At 36.2% G+C, this 27495-nt stretch overlaps 1 protein-coding gene across 3 annotated transcripts; it reads left to right on the top strand.

Moving 5' to 3' along the window:
• Nucleotides 1–1640: 1640 nt before the first annotated feature.
• Nucleotides 1641–27247, top strand: LOC139147169 (probable D-lactate dehydrogenase, mitochondrial). 3 transcript variants are annotated; one of them, XR_011555661.1, is made up of 13 exons: nucleotides 1641–1986; nucleotides 7779–7897; nucleotides 10123–10264; nucleotides 13310–13454; nucleotides 13962–14121; nucleotides 15003–15108; nucleotides 16787–16880; nucleotides 18714–18842; nucleotides 20708–20835; nucleotides 21651–21741; nucleotides 23371–23482; nucleotides 24152–25708; nucleotides 25838–26601. XR_011555661.1 is itself a non-coding variant. In XM_070718086.1 (13 exons), the coding sequence occupies exons 1-13, from the start codon at nucleotides 1846–1848 to the stop codon at nucleotides 27105–27107; spliced, it is 1584 nt and encodes a 527-aa protein (XP_070574187.1). In that variant the 5' UTR covers nucleotides 1707–1845; the 3' UTR covers nucleotides 27108–27247. The 3 variants fall into 3 exon arrangements, 2 of the variants coding, with proteins under 2 accessions (XP_070574187.1, XP_070574186.1); XM_070718086.1 differs by lacking the exon at nucleotides 25838–26601 and adding an exon at nucleotides 27056–27247 and having other exon boundaries at nucleotides 1707–1986; nucleotides 24152–24316; XM_070718085.1 differs by having other exon boundaries at nucleotides 1707–1986; nucleotides 24152–24316; nucleotides 25764–26601.
• The last annotated feature ends 248 nt before the right edge of the window (nucleotides 27248–27495 follow it).

Genomic DNA, 27495 nt, shown 5'->3' with positions numbered 1-27495 from the left:
AGTCCGTTCCAACAGAGCTTTGATCCTTGTCTGGCCCCATATTCGTATTTTACATCTCCGCTTGCTGAGGCTTAGTTGTCAGTTGTCATGGCTGTAATGTCGCTATCCGTATTCTTCTGCGGATTTGTAATACGTAATTACGGATTTGTAATGTTTAATTGTAAAATAAAGTTTAGAACATTACAATGGAAATCAGTTTCGTTGAATAGTGAAATACAAAGAAAGTGATTGTTTGTCATATGGTTGGTGAATATTTCCCATTTTATGTACCGATGCAAGCTGCCTGAATTGTTGAATTCGTGTTAATTAATCATAGTGTAAAGACCCACAATACAGTTGTTAACAATCGATATCACAGATATGATTTTTATATTATCTTATATCTCGAATTACTTTACGATGCCAAACTTCAGTGAAAGAAAAACATATGATGAACAGAACAAAAAGTTATAAAATAAAAAAAGTTACTTCATTTACTGGCCACGATTATACCCTTCAGATCTCCCCCACCCCTTCTTGGCCAAAGAATCATAGTATATCTGATGCAGACTAAAATAAAAATGTTTCAGAAAGTAAGTTTTGACGGATTTTTTTTCCTTTTACCTAAGTGCGTCATCTGTTTTTCTCAAGTTTCTTTGGCTGATTATTTTTATTGAAATTTGTGGGGAATTTTTTTTTCGAAAATTTTCCACTCCCCAATGGTCCACCCCTTGCCGGCTAAAGGCCTCTGACCGCCATAGGCAAAACCAACCACTGGTTGCAACGCGCAGTTTCTCCACCGAAAACAATCGTTTTTTTTCACCCAAAATCGTGATCGATCTCCTATTTTGAGCACGCTCAACTTGTCTAGATGCACGATGAGCTAAGCTGTGCTTTCGAAACTTAGACAAAGCCTATTTTCATCTCTCTATGCGATGGGACCATATCCGTATCAGATGCGCCATATAGTAAATCTCGGTCTTTCACGATAAGCCTCCCACGCACGGTGCACAATAGACAAAACTGCTGATTGCAGCGCGCAGTTTCTTTTCCAAAAACAGCCAATTTTTAATTTATAATCGTGATCGATCCTAGTTTTCGAGCACGCTCATTTTGTTTAGATACACAATGTACTAAGCTGCGTTTTTAGACTTGTGCAAAGTTCGCATTTCTCTCTCTGTGCGAGGGGACCATTTCGCGTCCGCCATTTTGAATCTTGTTCGATAGCCAGTAACACTGCCCTGCTCCGCAGAGCTAGCTTTAGAATGGGATGTTGAGTTGTAAAATAGGATTTGGAAGTCCATGATGTGTTGTCAAATAGCATGTTGAGTTGTGAAATAGCATGTTGAATTGTCAAATGAAATTGGGAAGAGCATGTTGAGTTGTAAAATAGGATTTGGAAGTCCATGATGTGTTGTCAAATGAAATTGGGAAGAGCATGTTGAGTTGTAAAATAGGATTTGGAAGTCCATGATGTGTTGTCAAATAGCATGTTGAGTTGTGAAATAGCATGTTGAATTGTAAAATAGAATTCGGAATGGCATGTTGTGTTGTAAAATCAAAGTAGTAATTTTGGCATGGATTGGACACCATAATCTTGTAACTGTTGCGCATGTGGTAACGCGGCTGCCGGGAAAAGCCAGGTGACTTGGGGCCAGTCCAGGCCTGTGCCTTCACATCAGGCGCACAGCGATGAGGGCGGTGTCTCAAAGGTCATAACAGGTCATAGTTGCAGCTGGGAGTTGCACAGTGAGACATGGGTGTCTGTTGTTTATAAAGCTGCTAGAGTCGAGCTACTGTCTATAGCTTGAGTTGAAGCTATGATGTTGGGCTATTAGTAGCTCGCCATTTTGTGCAATTGTGGTCATGCATTCTACGAAAATTGGGCTGAACTTTGTTCGCGGTGGTGTCCGTCTGTTGAATGCAAAACATGCGATCCATCGTGTTATGTGTGTCGGTTCCGCCTCCAGTGCTTCGGTCACCGAAACTTTGCCCGACAGTGCAAAGGTAAGTAATTCCGCAACTTGAAATTGAATTCAAAGGGATGTTGTCATCAACTGAAAGTACAGTTTAGTAAATTACATCGTTCACAAAGTGAATCTCCATAAAAAGGAATGGAAGAGGAATGAATGTTGAAGCATGAGGATCGAAGCCTGTCGCTTCTACATTTTGAACCAATAGGTTGGTGCATGTTTGCGAGAGGGTTAGGGTTAAAGATCAGACCGCAATATATTAATCTCCTGCCATGGACAAAGGTAATTACAATTGATGTCGACTTTGTGAAATTATATATATATATATATATATATTATATTATATATATCTATATATATATATATATATAATATAATATATTATATATATATATATATATATATATATATATACAGAGTTCGCGTTTACGCAAAAATCGTGCGTATTTACGCATTGAAATTGACTCTCTACGCATTTTTTTCATCGTGTGCGTTTTCTATACGCAAAGGATAACACCGAAACCTCCCCACGACTGAGCTTAGGCGACAACCAGACGAAATTTGTTGGCAACACATTTCTGTCTTTCACTCATTTTTAGCTCCCATATAATATGCATATGTATATATGCAAATGGGAGGTATTCGTATAAGGTGGAAAAATGTCGTCTGTATGTATTACGTATGTATGTATGTATGTATGTATGTATGTATGTATGTATGTCCGTCCACATCAAAAACTCCTATACCGTAGCACCTACTGTCTTAGTATTTGGTGTACAGGTGCACCTAGGGGTGGAGATGTGAATTTGTTCAAATGAACATGTCAGTGCCAAAAATATGCAAATGAGGTGGAAAAAAGGAAAAATCCTGCAAATGGCTAAAACTCAGTAACCAGTGGTCAGATTTGGTTGAAACTTGGTATGCAGGTTTCTTTAGGTATTCTAAAGTATGTGTGCAAAAATTGGGATGAAATTTGCATGTTTGTATTTTTAGCGGTATTTTTCAGTTTTTAGTCAAAAAATCTTGTTCTCTGAAATCGCTCCTTGATTGCTATGAAACTTCATATTCATGTTCCTCATGTGCAAATTGTATTGATATTGTCATATTTGTAATGTTGGGGCAATTTTCCCAATTTTTGATAAAAAAATTTTTTATCCAAAAATTACTGATTTGATAGCTTTGATATTTGGTATACAGGTATCTAAGATTAATCCCAATATAATGTATTGAAGGTATGTTGAAACTGGCAATTTTTTTTTATTTTTGGGGCAATTTTTGCCTTTTTTGGTCAAAAAATTTCTCCTAAAACTTGTGATCTGGTAGCTTTGATATCTAGTGTACAGGTTCCTAGGGTTTATGTTAATGAGATATATCTAAAATTAGAATGAAATCTGCAATTTTGTATTTTGGGGGGCAATTTTTCTCGTTTTTAGTCAAAAAATTTGTTTCTCAAAATTTACCAGTCTGATTGCTTTGATATTTAGTAAACCAGTTCTTAGGGTTTTTGTTGATAAGATTTCATATTCACTCTCAGTGCCTGTATAGGCCTATACTTAACTATTTATCATTACATTCAGCTGTTTGTTATATCTTTATCACTCTCCATGGGCCAAGGCACACTTGGGGTCAATGTCATTCTCTGTGCCAGTCTGTGTATGTCAGTCTGTCTGTATATATATGTCCATGTTTCATACAATTGTTACTTGTTTTGATAACTATATGGGAGCGAACAGTGATGTTGTCACTATTTTTTTGTGGAAAGTTTCGGATTCTCTGGGCGTTGTCTGAAAAATCGGCATCGCTGTCCACACGTTATCATGTTAGGCACGTTATCATGTCAGCTGTGCCTATGAATTACGTTGCTCATTTTCAGGCGAGCGATAGTTTCTGAAAGTGAGTGATTGACAGAAATGTTGCGAAAAGTTATATAAATGCCAACCATGCGCGATCATCGCGTCTCGCTGTTTCCAAATTTTGATCAAGCACACATGCAGCATGGCATCGAAGCAGACAAATTTGTTTTAATTTCTTTCAACTTTGCTCTACGAGTCCGTGAAAAAATGATTCATTGGTAGAGCTCGTCGGAATCCCGATAAATTTTGAACACTGCAGAAGTGTCTGGATGGTAACTGGTCGTTCAGGCACCAAGTCGTTCAGGCCCAAGTCGTTTCGGCCTAGCCGGCCTCTCAATTTCCGGCCCCAAGTCACTTCGGCACCGCAACCCAAGACATTTCGCTATCGGATTTTTTTTCAAACTATTTAGTAATTGACTGATCCGTCATATTCGTAAGCGTGACCTTTGCGTTCTGACCAGTACTTTATGTGCATTTTGTGTGAATTTTGCCGTGCTGTTTCGTCACCGCTTTCAAACTTTTGCCATGTCGGCGGCTATTGATATCGATAAACTTGTGTCACAGATTTGAAAATGATATGAAGTTTTTTCTCTTCCCATGTTCTCACAAAGATTAAGCATGTACGTGAATGTTAGTTGACACTATACTTTTTAGTACTTTGATTTGTAACATCACGCTCCAGCACTAGTTCCCACAGGTAGCGGTGTCGAAATGTCTTGGGTTGCGGTGCTGAAACGATTCGGACTTGGGGCCTGAAATTGGAAGGCCGAAACGTCTTTGGCCGAAGCGACTAGCGACTTGGTGCCGAAACGGCCAGAAACCGTCTGGATAAGCTGCCATAACTCTAACTTTTGGGTAGTGACGGTTGCATGTATACCCTTCGCTGTTAGTTTCAACATTGTTCAAGTTGTTTGTTAAACTGTTTTCATTAAAATAATGTTACATCGTACAATCCGAATATGTAGTGTAGGTTTATTCAACGGCACATTGTATTTTGCTGTCAGGTTTTTCATCAATCGAGTGCGGAAGTGAAATTACGCACTCAAATCCAGCCATTACGCAATTTTAGCAGACTAATGCGTATGCCGTACGCGAGGAGAAAAAAGTCACCGCGAACACTGTATATATATATATATATATTATATATATATATATATATATATATATATATATATATATATATATATATATATATATATATATATATATATATATATATATATATATACTATATATATACATATATACATATACATATATATATATATATATATATATATATATATATATATATATATATATATATATATATATATATAATTTGCATTGTGAGTCATTTGTTTGGCTTTGCATCATTCATTCGATTGATCCTCATTACCATTAACCGATTCCTAAGTTGGTGACTTGTGTGCGAGGCCCTGTAGAATCCCGTGGGATCCTTAGTTGAAAGGTTAGGTGATGAGTTTAGCCGTTTAACTCACCATCGACGCACACAGAATGAAAAGCCCCATCTAAGAGTCAGGACCTCCCACATTGAGCCGACTGATCCATTAGCTCAGTTGGTAGAGCATCCGTAATATACGGGGGGTGTGGCTTGAGTCCCGCATGGGTCACTTTTCATTCACCACTGTATTTTTATATATATATAATATATATATATATATATATATATATATATATATATATATATATATATATATATATATATATATATATATATATATATATTAATATATATATATATATATATATATATATATATATATATATATATATATATATATATATATATATATATATATATATATATATATATATATATATATATATATATATATATAGTTGTGAAAATAACGGATATAAATTTATGAGTACTTATATTATGCTTACATAATTTAGATGTATAATTAAATAGCATTTTCAAAATGTGATGCACATACTGAAATGTTAATACTTCAGAATTCAACAAGAAACAGATTTGACAGTATCAGTGTTCTCCCCAGGATTTTTTGAGAAGAGGCGAAGACGTGCTCCTGTCGTTGGAGCTTTTGAAAAACAGCGATTAAAATGGTGTCATTTGGTGGCACTTGGGGAGTATTTTTTTCAGATTTTTTTCGTATAAAAAACTCAAAGGAAAGGAGATCTGAGACAGTGTACCATAACTTTTATTACAGTTCACTGATTTCAGTTATGAAGATTTCATTTTTTGAAAACGAAAACGTAGCGAGAGACACACATTTATTCATCGATGTCAAAATTATCACCATAACACTCAGGTTTGGGGAGCTTTTTCAGATTTTTTTCGTACAAAAAACTCAAAGGAAAAGAGATCTGAAACAGTGTTCCATAACTTTTATTACAAACGAAAACATAGCGAGTCTAGAGACATACATTTATTCATCGATGGCAAAATTATCACCATAACACTCACGTGTTCTCATCCTGATACAAGTCCGACCGAGCCTAAAATTAGGTTGTTTTGCTTTTGGAAGGAATACACAAACGAAATTCTAACCTCCTATAAAAACTTCAGTGTACTCTGCTGTCCTTGGTTACCCTCAAGCTCCTTGCCATGTTTACTCAGCAAGTCGGTTACCTAATGCACGGTCCCTATGGAGGGACCGTGGCTAACGTGACGTTACGGACTGAGCCATGCAAATATGGCTGCCTTCGATGAGTTGCACATGGGCTTATGATCTCGGATGACATCACAAACTCGCGAGATTTGCAAGATCGATGAGAATTACGTTTGCAGTCTGCAGGATCGACGCTCACGCTCGCATTTTGCTTGTAAATCACTGTCAACTTTTTTTCCCGTACATTTTATTGTTTTATTTTTCAAAAAAATAAATCTTTTTCATTTCTGGCAAGGGGGCGCTCGGAATTTACAAGAGGGCGCCACGCCCCTGTTACCTTATTCAGGAGAACACTGCAGTATCATGCATTTTATTGTGTAAATGCTGCTATTCACAGTACAGTACATACACAGAAGTCAATCAGTTTGGTGTTAATTTCTCAAAACCCAACCCCCCAAAACCATGTTTTTTAATAAGATATGTTGTAAATTAATTGCAATAGAGGTCATTATAACCACCAGTGTTCTGCCTGGAGTGGGGAATTTATTTGCACAAGTCCCCTTTCAATCGTGAAAATTTTGAATAAAGCCCCTGCAGTTTTCAACTCTTTAGGTCACCCACAGACAAGTTCTCCTTGTCTTTGGTGACCCAATCATATACAATGACCCTAATATTATGTTGTAGTAATATTAGGAATCACATTTAAATAAAAAATTACATGTTATACACTGAGTAAAGTATACCGGTATACTCACCTGCAGTTGGGGTTAAATTTATGAATATTTGCTTTTAGGCCTTTTAATATATTGTCTGTATTTTAGCATTTATAAAGGGAGAGTATTGGTTCAACTGTCTTTCTAAAAACCTTTTTCCTCAAGCATCTTCCTTTACTTGCTTTATGCAGCTAGTCAGAAACTGAGACTGGGTTTCTAATGTTGTAATTCTACAATAGATCCTGACTTTTCTTGAGGGGCTATGTTTCCTGGCTACCACGTCTTCTGAGATCTGTGGCATGTCTTCTACAAAACTTCCTAAAATATATTTTCCAATCATTACTCGTGTCATTTATTTATTTAAATTTGTTTGCATGTTTATATTTTTAAGTGAATACATTTGCTTCGTGGTTAAACTTTGCTACGGTGCATGGATTTATTTGTGTCTTCATTGTAACAGTACTATCCTGTGCTTGATAAACAATATCCATGGAAATTGTCAATCCATGGTTTCTGGCATTTACAGCACCTGAGATAACGCACTTCCAACCACCGTATTGATTGGATCTGATAAAGTAATTTTTGTTGATGTTCTCTTTCGTTTTCAATTCAGATTTTTTGAAAATTCTTTGAGATTTTTCACAACTAAATGACAGAATAAGATAAGGGTATTTGTTTTTACAGAAACTGGTTCACATACCCCGAGATGTTATAGACTCATTTAAGGCTGTGCTTGGAAGTAGCAATGTTTCTACGTCACAAGCAGTGAGAGACCACCATGGGCAAAGTGAAGCTTATTACCAGTGAGTTTCAACCTGTTTTCATAGTAAAAAGTTTTGATGAGTCATATAAGGGACATAGTAAATTGTCATGTTGTCAATCAGTGTTTGATTTAGCCTGATGTATGCACAGACAGGCATATCACTCATGTACTCCTCACACTCCCTTTGGTTGAGTTGAAGGAGTGTGGCCTCAAGCAAATGCCCAGAGCTTCCTACAGGGGCAGGCAGGTTAGTAATAGGAGCAAGATTGGGATGACGCTCATGCAAGTTTCCTCCAACCTAGCAACACAAGGAGAGAGCTCCAGGAAATCTACCTTTTTGAGTTTATTTCATTAAAAAAGTTACAAAAACCAATGTTGTCTTCATCTTAAATACATCAATGCTCAACTACTGCATTTACATATAGTTTTGGAATCACCCGTTGACTATGGTTTGACAATCATAACCTTACAATACAAAGGCGCAAATTAAAATTGTTTTTCAGACTCTAGAGTTTGGCAGAAAATTGGAAAGCATACTTTTTTATACTTTAATATTGTTCACTGGATCATTATTGATATCTTGCTTTGAAACTTTACTTTTAGATTATACAATACAGACTTTCAGTGTGTGAGAGTAGCAACTTCTGCTTTTTTTTGAAGATCATGATAGATGACAACTTGAATAGAGCATAGACAAGGTAAACAAGTAGCTGTACAAGAAATGTACCATACTGGTGTCATCAATCAATGTTTACGTGATAAAAACACAACAAAATATATAAATAATTTTGTAAGTTTGTTAACAATACAACTGAGTTAACCATGGTAGTGCCAAAGTCAGTTTTTGTCACCTTTATAAAATATAATCTGGTCAGTTTCTCTCAAATGTTTCCCAAATTTGATCAAAAACTGTAGCAAATGTAAAGTATTGGCTGTATTAGGTCCAAAACTATCAAAAATTTTTTACAGAAAAAATAGAAATTGGTAAGATGTTACACTAACATTTTGGATTGACAAATTAAAGCACTTAGAAGTTTTAGATAGTGATGATATTATTGTTAGTCTAACTGAGGTAACTTGGTTTACTATGTTTATTTAGTGAGACTGGTGGTATCCTTTTATTTGAGATATTAATTGTGCAATGAAAAGGGCTAAAATAATGTACTTACGGGATGAATATGCTCCAAAATTGTCCACTAGATTAATCCATCATCCACATCTTTGTCTTAAGTTTTTGTCCATAGATCATCCACATTACCTCCATAGACAGAGTGCCATTGCCAAGTTAGCCATGCAGTCTTTAATTTTCTTTGCATCATACAATTTGCTTACATGATGCATATCTAATGTCTAAATTTGAAGACATTGGTTTATCTTTACTAGAATAATATTTGCATATTCCATTCAAATAAGATGATAGATTACAGCAAAATACTATAAAACACAGTGAATAAGGTGAATCATCTTATTTAGCATTTTCAGATTTTTATTGCAATCTGCTGGTTTTTCATTTTGCTAAAAAGACACTCTAACCATTGTAAATACATGTATAATAAAAATGGTAAACAGTACAAGATTATATCAGTGGCATCTTCAATAAGTGATGTGATAGAGTCAGATAAATTATCCTCAAAAAGATGCTAGCTAAAAGGACATGTTTTACAGGTATTTGAGAATATCTGTCAGAAGTGTCTGTTAGTCCATTAAAAACATTGTTATATTGTTCATAAGTTTGTCCGTAAGGTATTCTTGACACACCTACATATCCTACATATAATATTATACATATAATACCCTACATATCTTGCCAAGTTCATCCATCACTATCAAGTCAAGTTGGTTAAAGCCAGTAAGGTATAATGTGTCTCTTACAGTCACATTTTAACATTTGAAGGTCCATGAAAAGACACACATACTGCAAACATGATTTTACTGACTTCACAAACTTGAAATAGAGCAACACAGGCAGTTATTCTAGTTTACTGAGACTTGTGAGAGATGGTTTGCGATAGAACAATACTTACTTACACGCCTAATAGGTGAAAATACAAACTGACTTTAGTTCAACACCCCGTTTTACCAACCCAGTTTGCAGATGACAGGTAACAGGCCAGACACATAAGGTTGAATCGTCGACGGCTGAAATGTAGTAGTAAAACTAATCGACAACTGAAAATACTGATTGTTAGATTTGACTGTAATAATGTTCTTGTGATGCAAAGTTTAACACTTGAAGTGCCTACTGTACTCCTATTTTATTTCCAGACATCGTGCCCCTGATGTTGTAGTGTGGCCAGAAACTACTGACCAGGTTAGCCAAGTTGCCAAAGTATGTTATCAGCATGGCCTTCCCATGATTCCATTTGGTACAGGTACAGGACTTGAAGGTGGTATCCTAGCAACAGAGGTAAATCTATTTCCTTTTCACCTCTGCTGTCAGTGACACAGAGCTTATCAAATAGGCTGACTTTCCATCGGTGTCCGTCTGTCCGTCTGTCCATCAAAAATTGTCTTCTCTAAAACCGTTTGTCTGATTGCTTTGAATTTGATTGCAGTTTACTTTGGGTGACCTTTAGTTAGGTTTGTTCAAATTGTGGTGAAGTATGCAAATTTGTACTGGTAAGGCAATTTTTATCATTTTTGGTCAAAAAATCTTTAAAAATCTTCTTGAATACTGCAGGTCAGACAGCTTTGATATTTGGCATATTGGTTGGTCCCTAGGGATGATCTATTTCAGATTTGTTCAAATTGTGCAGAAATATGCAAATTTGTTTTTTTAAGGCAATTTTTGTCATTTTTGGTCAAAAATTTATTTCACCAAAACCGCTTGTCTGACAGCTTTGATATTTGGTATACAGATTTATAGGTATGATCAAAATGTGATATATTGAAATAATGATGAAATCTACAATTTTGTAATTTTGGGGCAATTTTTGCCATTTTTGGTCAAAAAATTTATTTCTCAAAAGATACTTGTCTGATAGCTTTGATATTTGTATACAGGTTCCTACAGATGAACTAAAATGTGATGTATTGAAATTATGATGAAACCTGCAATTTTGTACCTTTGGGGCAGGTTTTGCCATTTTGATAAAAAAATTTGTTTCTCAAAAACTGCTCGTCTGATAGCTTTGATATTTAGTATACAGGGGTTATCTTATTAATTATATATTAAAATAATAATGAAATCTGCAATTTTATATTTTGGGGCAATTTTTGCCAAATTTGGTCAAAAAATTTGTCTGCTATAACTTTAGTTGACATGTTCTGAGGGATGATCTTAATGTGATATTTTCAAATTATGATGAAATCTCCAATTGTGTATTTTTGAAGCTATTTTTTTGGTCAGGCCATCCTGAAATGAGCTATCAAAGATTTCCACCTTCTTCATAAACTCTTGTGTCACAAATAATTATTCTTTACGTAACACAGAGAAGCTGTATCGGCCTTTAGGTCGCTTGTTATTCTTAGAGTCTACTCTTTGTACACATCCTGTACATATTGCATTTTTAACTTCTTTCTGTTTAAATTTATTTTATTATCCATTGCTATTGTACTGTTTCTTTGTTTGTACTTGTTTCTTTTCTCAGAGCCTGTTACTAGACCTTTGAGCCTGTAAATCTGTCAAATAAATAAATACAATAGAGAGTGAAGTATTTGTTTGACAGGTGTCATGTTTTGAGGTTGACCTGGTTGGCTGTTCACTCCAGTGCTCTCCTGATACATGTATGAACAAAAGATACTGGTTCCCTTGATTGTTGGTACTAGATGAACCATTGCCAACCTTTTGAATATTCTTCCTCGTCTAAAAACACAGTAAAAACTCATTTAACAGGTGCAACTCCAACACAATCAAAGCATGTATGTAAAAGATTATGTGCACTCAACTTTCTGAAGCGCTCTAGAAAGGTAACTTGTGGCACATATTTCACCTTCTTTACCTGATGTAGGATGTCATACTCTATGTAGTAGTGGATTGCCACATTAAAAGTCTGTGTACCAGTTTTATAGCCAATTAGAAATGAGACAACTGATACTGTTCACCAGGAAATTTTCATAAAACAAGAAATTTTGGTGAATTTCATGGTGTCTTGTTGGTTGCAAAGCTTCTTGAATGCTGAAAAACCAGTTTATGTGCAGTGGCTTTGTGGTTATTGACAGATGGAGATGATTTTACTGATGTTCTCATTTGAATCCAGTGAATGTGAGATATTGCTGGCATTTGCTAATTTTTATTTCAGGCCTGGTGAGATAGGGAGGCTGTAGTTTAGATGTGTAGTTAGATGGGATGAAAACAGTTGCAATGCAGGTGTTGTGAAGCTCTGAAAATGTCAAAAATTGTAACATCTTTCTGTTAGTTGGGAAGGCAGAGATGATGATGGACTTGCTGTACGTCCATGTACGGAATCAGGATATTGTCAGCACATAGTCTCTTTGTTCTGTAGATTTACATATCCCGTCTCTTTGTTCTGTACATGTACATATCCCGATCATTTGGGAAATTAAAGTTTGGATGGCAGTCGCTGGTTTAGTCTATACATGTAATTACAATATCTGAACTGGGAGGTCTTCACTGAGTGTCACAGTAAATAACGTTGAAAATTAACCCCTGTGAAATAAGTGTATGGAAAAATTAATTGTCACAAATTGCAAAATAGTTGCCTTTGTTGATGTTGTGAAAATTTCCTGTCATAAAAATTTCCTGGTTTACGGTATTACTAGACTGAAAGATCCGTTGCTTGAGGACATTCCCTATGCTCCCTCCCTTTTTTTGAGTTACGCCCCCTCCTCTTAAGAGGGGGGGGGGGGGGGGGGGCGTAGAAAGCACCATTGAGCAACAGATCTTTCAGTCTACAGTATTGCCTATAGAAAAATATGTAATATGATCAGAGGATAAAAGTTTTGACAAACTGAAAGAAAAGTTTCGACAAACTGAAAGAGCCATAATGTTTTCTACAACATCATTATTTTGTGAATATTGTTGTCTAAATTTGTAATTTAAATGGTTTTGGCAACTTTGAATTACATAGAAGCAAAGTTCATGTTAGGGACTGATATTTAGATGGGAAATAAGCATAAGAATGTATTTAGTTTGTCCATCAAAAAATTTCTAGGAGATAAACAAATTGGTTTTGATTAGGGAAAGTTATTGACATATGTTTGTGCTGTGAGGGATCATCTTAATGCCGTTTGATTGGTCAAAACCCCATGGGATCTATGGCAAAATCCTCCTGAATATTAATATATTTAAATGAAGCACTGGTTTTATGGAAATCAGGTTGACTGATGATGAGAAAATTAATCTTGTGCACCAGCAGATCTTTGTTTAAATGTTATTTGTTAATAACTTGTGACCTTGCCGGTATATGTATTTAAATTGTTTTAAGTAGTTATCCACCAGTTGCAGATATCGGTGTTTAGCAATTCCCTGTCCTGTTGCTCTGTTTTGTAGCCTGCCAGTGTATGTGTAAATCTGACTAAGATGGATGCCATAGTCAACCTCAATAGTGATGATTTTGATGTGACAGTAGAACCAGGTGTTACAAGAACAGCTCTTAACAGCTATATGAGAGACCAGGGACTTTGGTTTCCAGTTGGTAAGCTGAGTCATCTATCATGTTGTTGTGTTATTGAAATTCATCATTAATGTGTGATGGTACATTAATTGTCCAATTTCATCACTTGTATGTGTGTCAGTCTGTGTGTCTGTGTGTCTGTCAGTCAGTCTGTCTGTCTGTCTGTCCATCTGTCCCTACTTAATATCTGTCTGCAGACAAACTAGTGTAGCTGATAGCTTGAAAAAAATCAGTCCACACTTGATCCGTTGTAGCTTGTAGAACGATTTGGTGATTATCTAGAGCTGAGCTAAGTCTGATTTGTGAAGCATACATGTATACTACATAAAAGACAAATGTGCATAATAAATTTGGGCTTGTGTACAATATTTGGAAAAATTAAGGAGCAAAAGTTGATGTGGACTTTACGATTATAATCACACATGTAACTGTATATGAAAAGTCTGGGTAAAGTTTGGTGAACATGCTTATATATTTATACATATTATTATAGTGGTATACTGAACAGGTTGTTGATTTCTCCCATAGATCCAGGAGCTGATGCCAGTGTGTGTGGAATGTGTGCAACCAGTGCTTCCGGCACCAATGCTGTACGATATGGAACAATGAGAGAAAATGTACTGAACTTGGAAGTGGTGTTGGCAGATGGTACAATTATCCATACTGCTGGTAAAGGTAAAAGGTCAAGGTGAGAATGATAAAGCATGGATGTGTATTTACTTTAACTCTTTTAAAAAGTGACATTATGTAGTGATGTATCATCAACATCCAAATTTGGAGTCCACATCCTCAATTAATATTCATTTCAGGCCGTGAAACCTATCATGATAGCCAGTTGATGTGAAATGATGCCTTGAAATACCTGTAACTGGTGACTTTGCAACAAGGCTGACTTGGGATAACATCAGAGTTCCATCATTAATATGAAAAAAAAGTTTTGTCAGGAAATTTTGACAAAACTCTTTTTGAAATTGATGTGACTGGTATTTTGATACCACTGATGTTCTGAATGAAAGTCTGAAATATATAGGGCAGAGAATCTTACCAAAAGCAAAAACTACTTTAGAGCGATAAAATTCTACTGAATATCTGTCTGTAGCAACAAAAAGTTGCATTTGATTTTCTATATGAAAAAAATCTACAATGGCAATCGGCACTATTGAAAAACTTATTCCGCTTGTCACCTGCAATTCAACAACCTTTCTTAGGCATTAATCCCACAGGCATGTCAGTTATCAAGTTAAACTTTATGACAATGTGCATACATGTGAGATGGCAAGTACCGTTGATAATTCAATATCTGTACACAGTTTAATTGTCAGCAATCACAATGTCTCTAACAGGTATCTAGGGCTTAGTTTGCACACCAAATGTCAGGTACCATGTTTCCACACACTGTTGGTAATAGGTCAAGAAACTGGCCAATACACAGAACAAAATGTTTAAAACTTTTTTAGCAGTTACAGCTTATACCAGGCTTTTGTGAAACATCAAATATATGATTAAATCATTTATTTATTTATTTATTTATTTATTTATTATTTATTTATTTATTTATTTCATGATCAGAAAAACATCAGCCGGGTACAATTTAACAAATCTGTTTGTTGGTTCAGAAGGAACTCTTGGGTTCATCACCAAGGCAACAGTCAGACTTCATGGAATACCAGAATCTGTGAGTGAGAATAAAGTCATAACAGTTTTAAAGTTACAGGGCAGCTTGAAAATATTTTGAAGATGAGGTACACCTGTATATTTGTTAATTACTAGATTAGGTTTGGTACTTTGTTTCCAAATTTACATCTTTAATCTTAAACATTAATTGCTTCGTGGCTACATCTCACAGACTAAAACAGCATCAGACTCAGTGAGCTGTGTACTGGAAACTACTTTATTATTGTACCAGCAGCTATCAATTTTTTTGGTGAGACCATACACACAAATTGAGCTTGAACCAAAGAAAGGAAAACATGAAAAGCCATCAAGATGTGATAAAAGAACAATGCTGGCCTAACTGCAAGTTCAGAAGTCTTTGTAGCTGAATGTCAATAAAGTTCATGACCATTATTACCAGTATCACCAAATTAGAAAATGTCATCATATTCACCTTGGTGATTAACTATGTACTGAAATGAGAGATCCCAATGGGCCTACACAATGATCATGGATCATAAATACACAGTAAATGAGAAGACATCGAGGATTCTTTTTGTATTTTGCCAAATATACAGCTGTACTCCATTGTTAAAATCTTTTCAAGGAGCCCTGTAAATTAAGTTATTGACAGTAGTATAAGGCAGGGCTCGAAATTAGCGGTAGTCCCGCGTCCACAGACTACCAACTTTTCCCTGGGGCTACCAAAGTCCATGAAATGGTAGCCCTCATGGACTACCAAAGCCCTGGGACATGAAATTCAGTCAGTACTCGGCGTGTCATGTCCGGTATTTCATTTTTGGACTAGCTAAAATGCAGTGAAACCCAGCTTGACACAGTAAGGCCAGACTGTGACTTTGTTTACAAAATTACATTGACTTGAGATGGAACTTCGGAACAAAGTTTCAGTGTCTCAACTGATGTACTTGGATGACAAACACAGAAAACGATGGCCAATGAAAACACATTCTCATTGCATTTTGATCAGAATGTATCAATCACAAACTCCTCCCTACTACAGAAAGCCCATGGTCTGTTTTTAGCCAGCTCAGGAGATGGTGGTCATTGCCAAGACGTCTATCAAAATTGGCACGCAACTCTAATGGAACGGTTTGTCAATACAATGATAGGTCACCAAACTTTTTAGTGTCACTGTCGTCAATTATACCAGTTTCCTTTGGGTAATAAAGGTGTGCAAGTATTCACATCAAATGTCTAACAAATTCACTTCATGGGCAGAACCTTGAAAAATAGCTTTTTCTTCTCTTGTTAATGAAAAAAATCCCTAAATTAAAATATGCATGGGCTACCAGACCTTGTCACTGGTCTACCAACTTCAGAAAATGGTAGCCCAAGTGGACTACCATGGAAAAAAATTAATTTCGAGCCCTGTATAAGGTAACAGTTGATGTCACTGTTTGAAAGTTCTCATTCCACTTATTTAGAGTTTAAGTCATTACCTAGACTATTAACTGAATTCTTCAGGGTAAATGTAGTAACAAATATTAAAAAGCACAATGTGAGACAATACAGATGAATCTTGACAAAATCAATTGCCATTTCAGTCAAATATACATGATTTTTACTGTCAGTGTATCTACTTAGAATTTGTAGTCGGTAGATGTACAAATTTTTACAGTCTGCTTCTCTTGAATATTAAAAGATCAACCAGACTCAATATTGTCTATTTGACTGTACAGATAGTGTCAGCAGTGTGTTCATTTGACTCAATCCATTCAGCTGTGGAGACAGTGTTACAAGTAATGCAGTGTGGAATCCCCATAGCCCGTATAGGTAAGTTGAACAGGCATTTCGGTAGACAAATGTCATTGAGCTTTGCGTCATTTAATGAATTGTACAGTTTAGTAACTAAAACATCTGTTTGTTGTTCATATGTAAGTTAACTCTTTGTTCGTCATAGTACTACATCGATAACCTAGCGCAGACCATTATATTAATTAACATATCCACTTAGCTATGATTAATCCTTTTGCCAGGAGTTGTATATTTTATGTAGTATCTGTTTTCTGTCCAGACATCTCTGAAAAAAAATGAATTCAAGTTGAAAACAATTACTAAAATGCTATGCAGGATGCTATGCATGTAGATGTACCGGTTCTGAACCAGATTTTTGTACAAGTCATGGTTTTACAAGCTTTGGCACTAGGGCTTTAATTGTTCATTTTTTTTACCAGTATACATGCCGTGCATGTCAGTGTTCAGCATCAAGATACTCCTTCCTAGTGTGTGTACAGTGCTTCAGTTATAGTTTATGATGTTACATCTTGTTAATACAAGTGAATTTTGTGACGTCATCTCCCAAATTGGTACTTAAAGTATCCAATTATTCAGTATTGTGGCCCCTAAAAAGTCACTGACATTGCCAAAATCATAAAATAATAGCAATAATGTACCCCCTCCTGGCCCAAAATGGACTCGAACAAACTTTGCACTCCATAATGTACTCGGCTTCTCCTCATACATGATGTCATGCAAAGTTTCACCAGGAGGGAGTACATTATTGCTTGATTCAATAGTGTATTATTAGTCGTCCTCCCCATTATCCCTTAGAAGTTCCTTTTTTAAGCATTCATGGACCATGTTTCAAGTCCTCTGTGTATTTTACCATCTTTGCACCATAATTTAAAGGCAGGGCCATTGGTGCCTTCATACATTTATGTATCTAGCTCCTGTGTTCCACCAACTGACTTCATATTGACTGTGAATTTAATTTTCAACAGAACATTAAACCTGTGAAAATTTTATCTATCAAAATGACAAAAAGCAGGATGATTTGGCTTGTTCAGGTAAAGAATAAGATCAGAAGAGGGACTGTGATCAGAATACACAATACTGAATTACAACATACACGGGGTGCATAGTTGTGTAGCAATCTCCCTGTACACAAGGTAACATTGATATGTACATAATGCAGCATGCACTCAATTGTTTCAAACCCTTAGTGCAAAGAGATACACCAACTTGAAGGTAATATGATGCCAACAGAAGTTGTCATGACTACAGCAGATACAGTGATGACCCTTTTCAACAGTGAATTGACTTGCATTTCATGTTACAGGAAATCATAATTCATAACAGACAATAATACACCTAAAAGTATTAATGGTAAAGTCATTTTACATATACTAATATCATACAAGTATGAGTAATAAACTCTTTTTCTTTATTTCCATCATGAAGTTTTTAAAACTTTCCAGAAACATACTATTGATCTGGCAAACAACAGTGGAGCCATTGTTCAGTAATCACACTTGGTCACAAGTCTGTGCAGAGTCACACAACTCTACTGGAACAGTTTTCTATGGTGTAGTGCTTAGTGCTGCATTAATGTGTTATAAAATGATGGCCTGTAGAGATATAGGGACAGCTGTATTGGCATTGTTATGAAATCATCCTATTGTAATTATAATTCAGACAGTTTCCACATACTGTCATTTGTCAAAAGTTTATAAACCGGTTGTCCATTTGTGTCGTATTCATGAATTATTGATGACTTTTCTGTAACTCAGTGTAGCTGTTCATTTCAGCTCCCAATAGTTCCTTTTCCATAAAGTTTTCTATATCAGTTTTTTAAAGCTGTATAACTTTTTTCCATACACATTTTAGAATTTCTTGATGAAGTTTCCATGGATGCTGCAAATCGATATTCCAAGATGAACTACCGAGTTGCTCCAACTCTGTTTCTGGAATTCCATGGATCAGAAGGCTTGGTCAAGGAAAATGTCATGGCCGTTGGTGAGTTCCATTGTCATATTCATGTCGTTAAGGAGCAAGTCAATTCTTGTATTGCTCTTTTACCTTTGAACCTTAACCCCTTACAACCATGACATCATGCAGAGATGTGCACCCAAGCAGGGTGCAGAGGATTAATCAGAATGCAATAAGAGTGAAGTGTATTCAGGGAATTTGCTGGTGCGACTGACTGATGATGCAGTTTACACTTGCAGAATTTCTGTGCTTCAGAAAGATGTGAATTAAATCAGAATAATTGTATTTGTCTGTTTGCAAAGTATCACATCTGGTAAATAAATGAGAGGTTACTAGTGGTTGATTTGATCAGACTTAAGCTAATTTTACAAACGGTTGGCTTAAAAAGGAAGAAGGGGATATAGATTCCATGAACTTTTAGTATTGCAACTCAACTGAAATATAACCATTTGGGTCATCAATTGTGTATTCAAAGAACTAAGTCTGCTGGTTTTAACATGTGCAAAATTCACGAAACAGCTATTATTAACTATGCTTGACCCATTACTGACATCCACAGTTGTAATGTCTAATTTTATTCATCGTTAACGTAAAGGAACGACACGGAGACAAGTGTTTGGCCGAAATCCAGGGGTTATGCATGTACTGCCACGGCAGGGGCGTCAAGGCGTTGTGGCGGCCTGGACGGTGGTACCAGACCCCTCACGGGGTCCCACCGCGCGTCGGGCAATGTACTACCAGGCACCCACTACAGACCCATGACAGTACTCCCCTGGAACTTTATTGTGTAAAGCTATCCATATAGAAACATACAGTACTCTTTTATTGTTAGCTGGTACCCTGCAGCGAAGCACGCTTTTTTTTTTTGCGGAGGGTGGGTGGGAATTTTGTGGTGTGAACTTGAGTGTGGCAAAAGTTGAAATGGACGATATATAGCGTTGATCACACTGATATGTGCATGGATAATAACGCGGTAGAGATGATGCAAGTAGTTTAGATAACGGTAATTTAGGGGAGGTGGCAGATAAGGTTGGTCTCTAGTGCATCTAGCGAGTGGTAGGAGTAGGCGAGTCATGGTGACCCATATGTGTCAAAGGTTTAGACCCTGTTCTCCGTGTCCTTCCAGACGTTAACAATAATTATAGCAAAGCCATAATCACCCAATATTTCAAAATTTTGAAATTCTTTTTATGAAACTAAAAATATTTTCTACCTCTGTGACTTACATGCTATTACCAGTGAAAATATCAGTTTCTAAATGCTGCCGTCTGTGGTCACACTCATGCCAAATAAACCCTTTGTATTGGAGTATCAAATTTGTCAAGAACTCATTATTTTAATACCTTTAATGAGTTAAACCTACTTGACTGTAATGGAAATTTTGTATCTGTAAAAAACCAGCTGACTGTTTGACTGGTCTGCATCTCATGGGATAGGCGAGGTTTTCTCCTGTTTTAATTAAATATGAAAATTAATTTTCCTCATAAAGTGAACGCAGGGTACAACATTTGCTGTAATTATCATATACGTTGTATCTGTAAATTATAGGTAAATGAACTTCGTTTCTCTACTTGCAAACTCTGCATACAGTTGTGAGCTCTGATTTTTATAACTGGATGGTTCAAAGTTCATTAACAAACTTTTGGCCAACTTTTCACACTTTCTGTTTTAAGGTGCATGTTATAGTCAATCCAGACAGTATCACTTCCCTGTTTACCATGCCAGTTAAAGTGAAACTTAGTCTATAAGTGTATTTTCACATAGTTGGCATTGTATGTAACACAGGTTTGACCTGATGGTGACATATGAACTCGACAGGATAAGGGTTAATTATCATATGTAATGTTTACCTTTTAAAAATATTTATACATTGTCAAAATTGACTGTCCTAGGTGAACTTGTCCAAGGTAATGGTGGATCTGAATTGCAATGGGCCAAAGATCAACAGGAGAGAAATAAACTCTGGAAAGCTCGTCATGATCTGTGGTATGCATGCTTGGCTCTCAGACCAGGATGTAAGGTAATTTACTCACACTACAGGCAATCTTTTAGTGGAAGTACACAAGTGTGTGTTGTGTATGCAAAAGAGACATTATATGAAATGGCAAGTCATCTAGTGGAGGCATCATCTTGTGGAGGCATCATGGGCCAGTGGCTAGAGCAGTGGACTCATGATCAAAGGATGGCGAGTTCGAGCCCCGGCATGGCCATGGTGTTGTGTCCTTGGGCAAGGCACTTTACTCCTCATTGTTTCTCCCATCCAGGAGTGATGGGTACCTGGTAGGACAGTGGTTGTAATGTGTGTGTTTAGCTCTGCTGCGCTTATTGGCTGCACATGTGAGCTGTTGTTTGCTCCCCAGGGAGTTGAGTGGTATCATATTAGGTCCAGTGACCAGGGGTAATAATAATTGTAAAGTGCCTTGATCACATGTACTTGTGGATATGTGCGCTATATAAGAACCCAATATTATTATTAATATCATCTTCCACTCAATGTATACATTACATGATAATTTTTGTCTTGCATGTTTTATTCCTGATACACAAAGTGCTGTAACTTGTTTACTTCATGATTTGATCACATGTGAGATGTGGACTCCAATTTTGATATGAAGAATTACACTGTTGTATTCAATATATTTTCTATCAGCTGGATACATGAACAATAGCCAGGAAGAGACAATATTTACTTGATGTAGGAGTGGACATATGTCAGATTCTTCATGTAAAATGACATTATCTCTCCCCTTGTAGTAAGCAAAACAGACTGACAATAAATCAAAGTCAGTTTCCATGGTAATTCATAAAATGTCTGTTTCTTCTTCATCTTTTCAGGGTTTGACTACTGATGTGTGTGTCCCTGTTTCCAAACTGCCAGAGATAGTTGTTGCTACCAAAGAGTACATCATGCAGAAATCACTTATTGGTATGTAAAGTAGTTATTAATTATCAGATGAAAAAGAATTAGATGCCCTGAAAATTTTGTGTATATGTAATGGTTTCTAATATAATTGTCTAAAATTGTACGATACAATACAGTACTTTAAGGTTATTTAAGCAATAAAGCACACCCATCGACGTTATACCACAAGATTTTGACCAGTTCATGACATACCGGTATATGCACAAGCGATATATATTGAGTGCATATGAAGTGAACTGGTCAAAACCAAGTGGTATACCGTCGCTTGGTGTGATTGATTACTATCATATCGTAACAGTATATTGGAATTCAGGCGTGGAACATCGCATATCGTGAATATACCATGGTTCTTTTCCAGTCTTGACCAATCAGATCGCTGTATTTGCACCATCAATATACTGGTATGATATAATACTCGATATTGCTTGTTCCTGTGTTGAGTATCAGCATGAGCGTCATTTGTGCGGCTTTAAACATGAGACAAAGTCAAATGTCTGATGCAGCACAAATGACACGAATGCTGATGCGACCCAAGGAATTAACAGACGATATTGGGTAAAACTGGATTAATCATATACCCATGCCTAGATTTTTAGAGATAAAAGGGGAAAACCTTGAATGTTGAGGCTTAACTTTTATTTCGCCATGCACATAAATATGGAAATATTCGTGTAAACAGGCTTCATTCACAAACCAGAGGCAGAAGACAACAACATGCGTGACAAATCCTCCTTATTTTAATGAACACCAAAAGCAATGATGTTGAGACTCAAAAATAGTCACTTGAGAAGAACTTTATTTTTGTGCTATACATGTATGTTATTAGTATTGTCACCTCTTGAAAACTTTCCTCCGCTTTAAATCTCTCCCGATTTTGCTCCCAATTTCGATCGTGCTCGATCATCATACTGGCATGAGTGGAGAGAGACGCCATTTTGTTGTTTACACTGAGAGTTTCCATGTCAACAGGTGTAGAGCGGTAGCCATTTTGTTTGTTTACATTATTTACTATCAAATCGCAAATGCAGTTCAGGAACACTCCAAAACTGTTGACGTTTATCTCGACGTATACTGTAAAATATCATGGCAGACACTTTACTGTAAATGTCACTTGGATGACGTGATATGGGCATGGGTATATGATTCAATACGATACGATACAGTACAATACAATGCAATGCAATGCAATGCAATAGAAGAAAATTCACTGTAATACATACTGGTACAATACCATTGTATTATTTCTACCCTTTGAATTAAAAGCCTGACTATTGAAATTTGTACTAACAGCTTGTATGGAGTACACATTCATACCTGTAGTCTCTTTACAACACAGTAATTTCTCCAATTTCAAAAGTTTAGATTTCACCTAGAGATTTCTGCTTTATTCTCCATCTATGATTCAGACACCTGCATGTGCATAATTCACGCAATATTAGGTTAGCTGTGTTTTTTTCCCTTTTTAGGGGTTTGAGTAGCTCTGACATTTTTTAAAGTTCAAATACAAAATATGATATTATGGAATATGGTATTATGCCACAAATAAATGTATATAAATGTATGTTTTAAACATTTACGTTTTACACAAGTATGTTTTCTGTTCTCGGTTCACAAAAAATTTTTCCCGTAAAGGACCTATGGTTGGTCATGTTGGTGATGGCAACTTCCATGTTGTTGTTGTCTTTGATCCAAAAGTGCCGGAAGAAGTAGAAGCAGCCAAGGAATTTTCAGAAAAAGTTGGCAGGTGAGTCCTTTAACATGACGGATACTCAGCTATCACTGACATGACGGATACACAGCTATCACTGACATGACGAATACACAGCTATCACTGACATGACGGATACACAGCTATCATTGACATGACGGATACACAGCTATCACTGACATGACGGATACACAGCTATCACTGACATGACGGATACACAGCTATCACTGACATGACGAATACACAGCTATCACTGAAATGACGGATACACAGCTATCACTGAAATGACGGATACACAGCTATCACTGACATGACGGATACACAGTTTTCACTGACACAACGGATACACAGCTATCACTGACATGACGGATACACAGCTATCATTGACATGACGGATACACAGCTATCACTGACATGATGGATACACAGCTATCACTGACATGACGGATACACAGCTATCACTGACATGACGGATACACAGCTATCACTGACATGACGGATACACAGCTATCACTGACATGACGGATACACAGCTATCACTGACATGACCGATACACAGCTATCATTGACATGACAGATACTCAGCTATCATTGACACGACTGATTATAATACAGCTATCACTGACACGACTGATACACAGCTATCACTGACATGACAAATACACAGCTATCAGTGATACCTTAATATTTGTAAATATTTTTCAGACATGCATTGTCATTAGATGGTACCTGTACTGGTGAACATGGCATTGGACTTGGAAAGAAACAATTATTAATTGAAGAGATAGGAGAGACTGGCATACAAACTATGAAGCAAATCAAAGCGGCATTGGATCCAAAGAATATTATGAATCCTGGGAAAGTTTTGATGTGAGAATAATTAATGTAAATCTGCCTTACATATTTTACAAAGTATTAGGGATATAACAGAACAATTGAAATGTTGAAAAAGTAAAAGGTAAATCATGAATGTATTAATTCACAGTACTATTTTTTGATAGGCTAGCGTTTGTATCATTTTGTTTCCATGGCAATCACAACTACCTTGTCATTCATGTTACAACTGACCTTTGACCCACATAAGAGAAATACAAGTCATAGTTTCACAAACAAACAAACAAACATACAATGTACCACCTGACCTATGAATAATGTCAACATCTCCTTTATGCTTCCGTGTCAGCTCTATTATTCTAGTATCTTTATTCTTTTATCAAGAAATGAAAAATATTGATCATTGATGAAAAGACAGTTGCACCCACAACCTCAGACTATAAACTGCAAATAGTTTGTAGAGATAGCAAAAATTATACAGGATATTGTAAAATTTATTACCTGATATATATAGTTCTGACGCTGACATTTCATTTGTAAAACCACAGCGAAAACTTGGTTACCATAATGGATTACCAAAGTTTGATTTAGAGGGGTGCTTTTTGCTAATTTCCTTCAAATCTTCAGTGATGATTTGAAATATGCTGGACAAGATGTACAATAACTGATCCTTTGAAAGAAAGTCATAAATTGTACCAGTGTTGTATGTCGTATCAGTTTCGCAATATCAAATTCTGAAAATGACAAAGGGATTGCTTGCACTGTGGCTCAATAGAACCCTAATGAGAACAGTGTTGCTGTATGAAATGGTTGTACTTTATGAGTAACAATAAATCACAGTGAATAGGTAACTTAGATGTGTACTCCAGGACTGTATGAGACATTGACAGGAATGAATGATACAAGTGAAAACTAAGATAATACTGGTATATATAAAATAATGAAGACTTTAATTTATAATATATGTATAGTAAGATATCATTATTGACAAATTTCACCAGTTATGGCACTACATAGAAACCTTTGATAAAAGCTTTGCTTCACTAAAGAGTTCTATATAAATTTTTACAAATCTATTTAGCATCTATTGTCACACATAGTCAATTTTACACATTTTACCCCATCAGTGTTCAGTTTTTAAAATACATTACAGAGGTTGAGATCCATTGTAACATTAGACTGTGCTTTCACTGTCGCTCGTAACACTTGTAAATTACAAAAAAAGGGAAAAATTACACAAAAATCAATTTATGATTGGAGATATATGAAGGTTTTTGTTGATGATGATTTTCTGTTAAGATTAAGAATTCCAAGGAAATATTCTGTCATAGCCATTTCTTATCTTTCAAAAAAAAAACCCTTGCCCTGTTATTGGCAACTGTCAGGTGATTGGACTTTGACCAGAGCTAAAATGAGCATGAGTGAAAAGTTTCAAGATCTCCGAATCATACATATGCTCTAATATTTGTATGCTTTGTATTAGTTTCAAGACACCCCTAACACTACCATACATGCATTCTGAAAGGACGGTTGCAGTGGGTGGAGGAAAGCTGGCAGTTACAAATACTTATGATGGATAGTATCCTCAGCTAGGAAAGGAATTTGGGGTGAGAACGGCAACTGATATGGAAAAATAGGAAATAAGGAAACCGCTGAGACAAGAACAGTAAGAGTCAAATGAAGTTATGATATTGCAAAGATTTTATCTCAGAATAGAATTAGAAAGAAGACTACATAGTCTAAGTAGAAGGTTAGCTGGGAAGATAGTAGTCAGTCAATCATAGATTTGTTATGTTGATGAGCTACTAAACTTTGCAAATTTTGGTTTATTTCTTGTAAATATTTCACAAGAAACTCTCTCATTGAAATTTTGGAATTCTTAAGTTTAGTTTTCTTTGATGTTGCGTGAACAATGCTATGCACAGTCACTATATTTATCCACAATACAAAATGTCGATCGTCTGCAGCATGTTAAGAAGCATTAATGCCACTCAAAAGAAAACAGTAACAGTGTCACCAGTTTCTGTTTCTGTCTTGTAGCTATAAAGCCAGACTGCATATTTGCATGTGCAAACCCACAGTGAAGAATCTAGGTCATAGTTTAACTTCACAATGTTCACTCAGCATTACAATTTTACTCACCAATTTTATTCAAGCAAATTCAAAAATTTACAAACAGTTTTGACAAGCCAGGGAGAGCACAGTTACCGTAATATTTTCAAAGTCTTCTAAACAGAATTTTTAATATGCTAATATTATATGTGAACAAAGGCTTTATCTTTTATTATTTGTGCAATCAAATAAAATATTTGACCATAAAACTCCAGGTACTGGCTTCTTTTATTAGCTGTTTCCATGTCACTTGTTTGGAGTTTCAAATATTCATTATCACTATTAATCTCAATGAGTCATGACCTTTGATAGGCAGTGTTGATAAGACAAAGTGTTTGGTCAGTAACTGCAATTACAGAGGGCAGTAGTCAAAACAAAGCATACCCTTGTCAACTATGTGACCCTTTGTGCATTCACAAATGTTCTAGCTTCAATGCTTGTTCTCTTAGTGTGATGCTAGAAATCTAGCTTCTATATATGCCAGTTTTGTGCCCGAAATTCACAGTATCTGACATCTACATGTATGTATTCTATGGACAAAGGATGCTTCAGAAGCTATGTTGTAGCAATACAACAAATACATATGGATATGTGTGCACTGATATCATCAGTTCTATTTACATTTCTTCTGACGGTTTTGCTGTCCCTATACATCAATTACAGGGCCAGCTGTTCATACATCAAACCAGCAAAAATGGTAAAATACTCCATGTAAACAAGATACCAGAGTCTTTGGGAGACAAGACTGCCCTGGCTCTCCTTGGCCTTCATGTGTTCTCTGGCTGTGATAGCGTGAGTGCTTTCAAAGGCAAGGCAAAAAGAAGATGATAAAACTGCTGCTGGGAAGTGATACCTACACTGGTACATTCCATGACCTGGGAATGTCATGGACATTGTCTGATACACTGATGACACAAATAGAGTCCTTTGTCTGTAAGTTGTATGGACAAAGCCGATGCAGTAATGTGAATGAGCAAGATACAACTGCTTTCGTCTTGGCCTACACAGTGATGGTGCCCTCCCTCCAAACAAAGACAGCCTGAAATTGCATACACAGCGTGCAAACTACCAAACAGCAATCTACAGGCGATGTTTGCAAGCCA

The sequence above is a fragment of the Ptychodera flava genome, chromosome 13 (assembly GCF_041260155.1).
Source record: "Ptychodera flava strain L36383 chromosome 13, AS_Pfla_20210202, whole genome shotgun sequence".
Lineage (NCBI taxonomy): Eukaryota > Metazoa > Hemichordata > Enteropneusta > Ptychoderidae > Ptychodera > Ptychodera flava.
The sequence above is the reverse complement of the archived record's forward strand: the minus strand, read 5'-3'. Positions and strand labels throughout refer to the sequence as shown.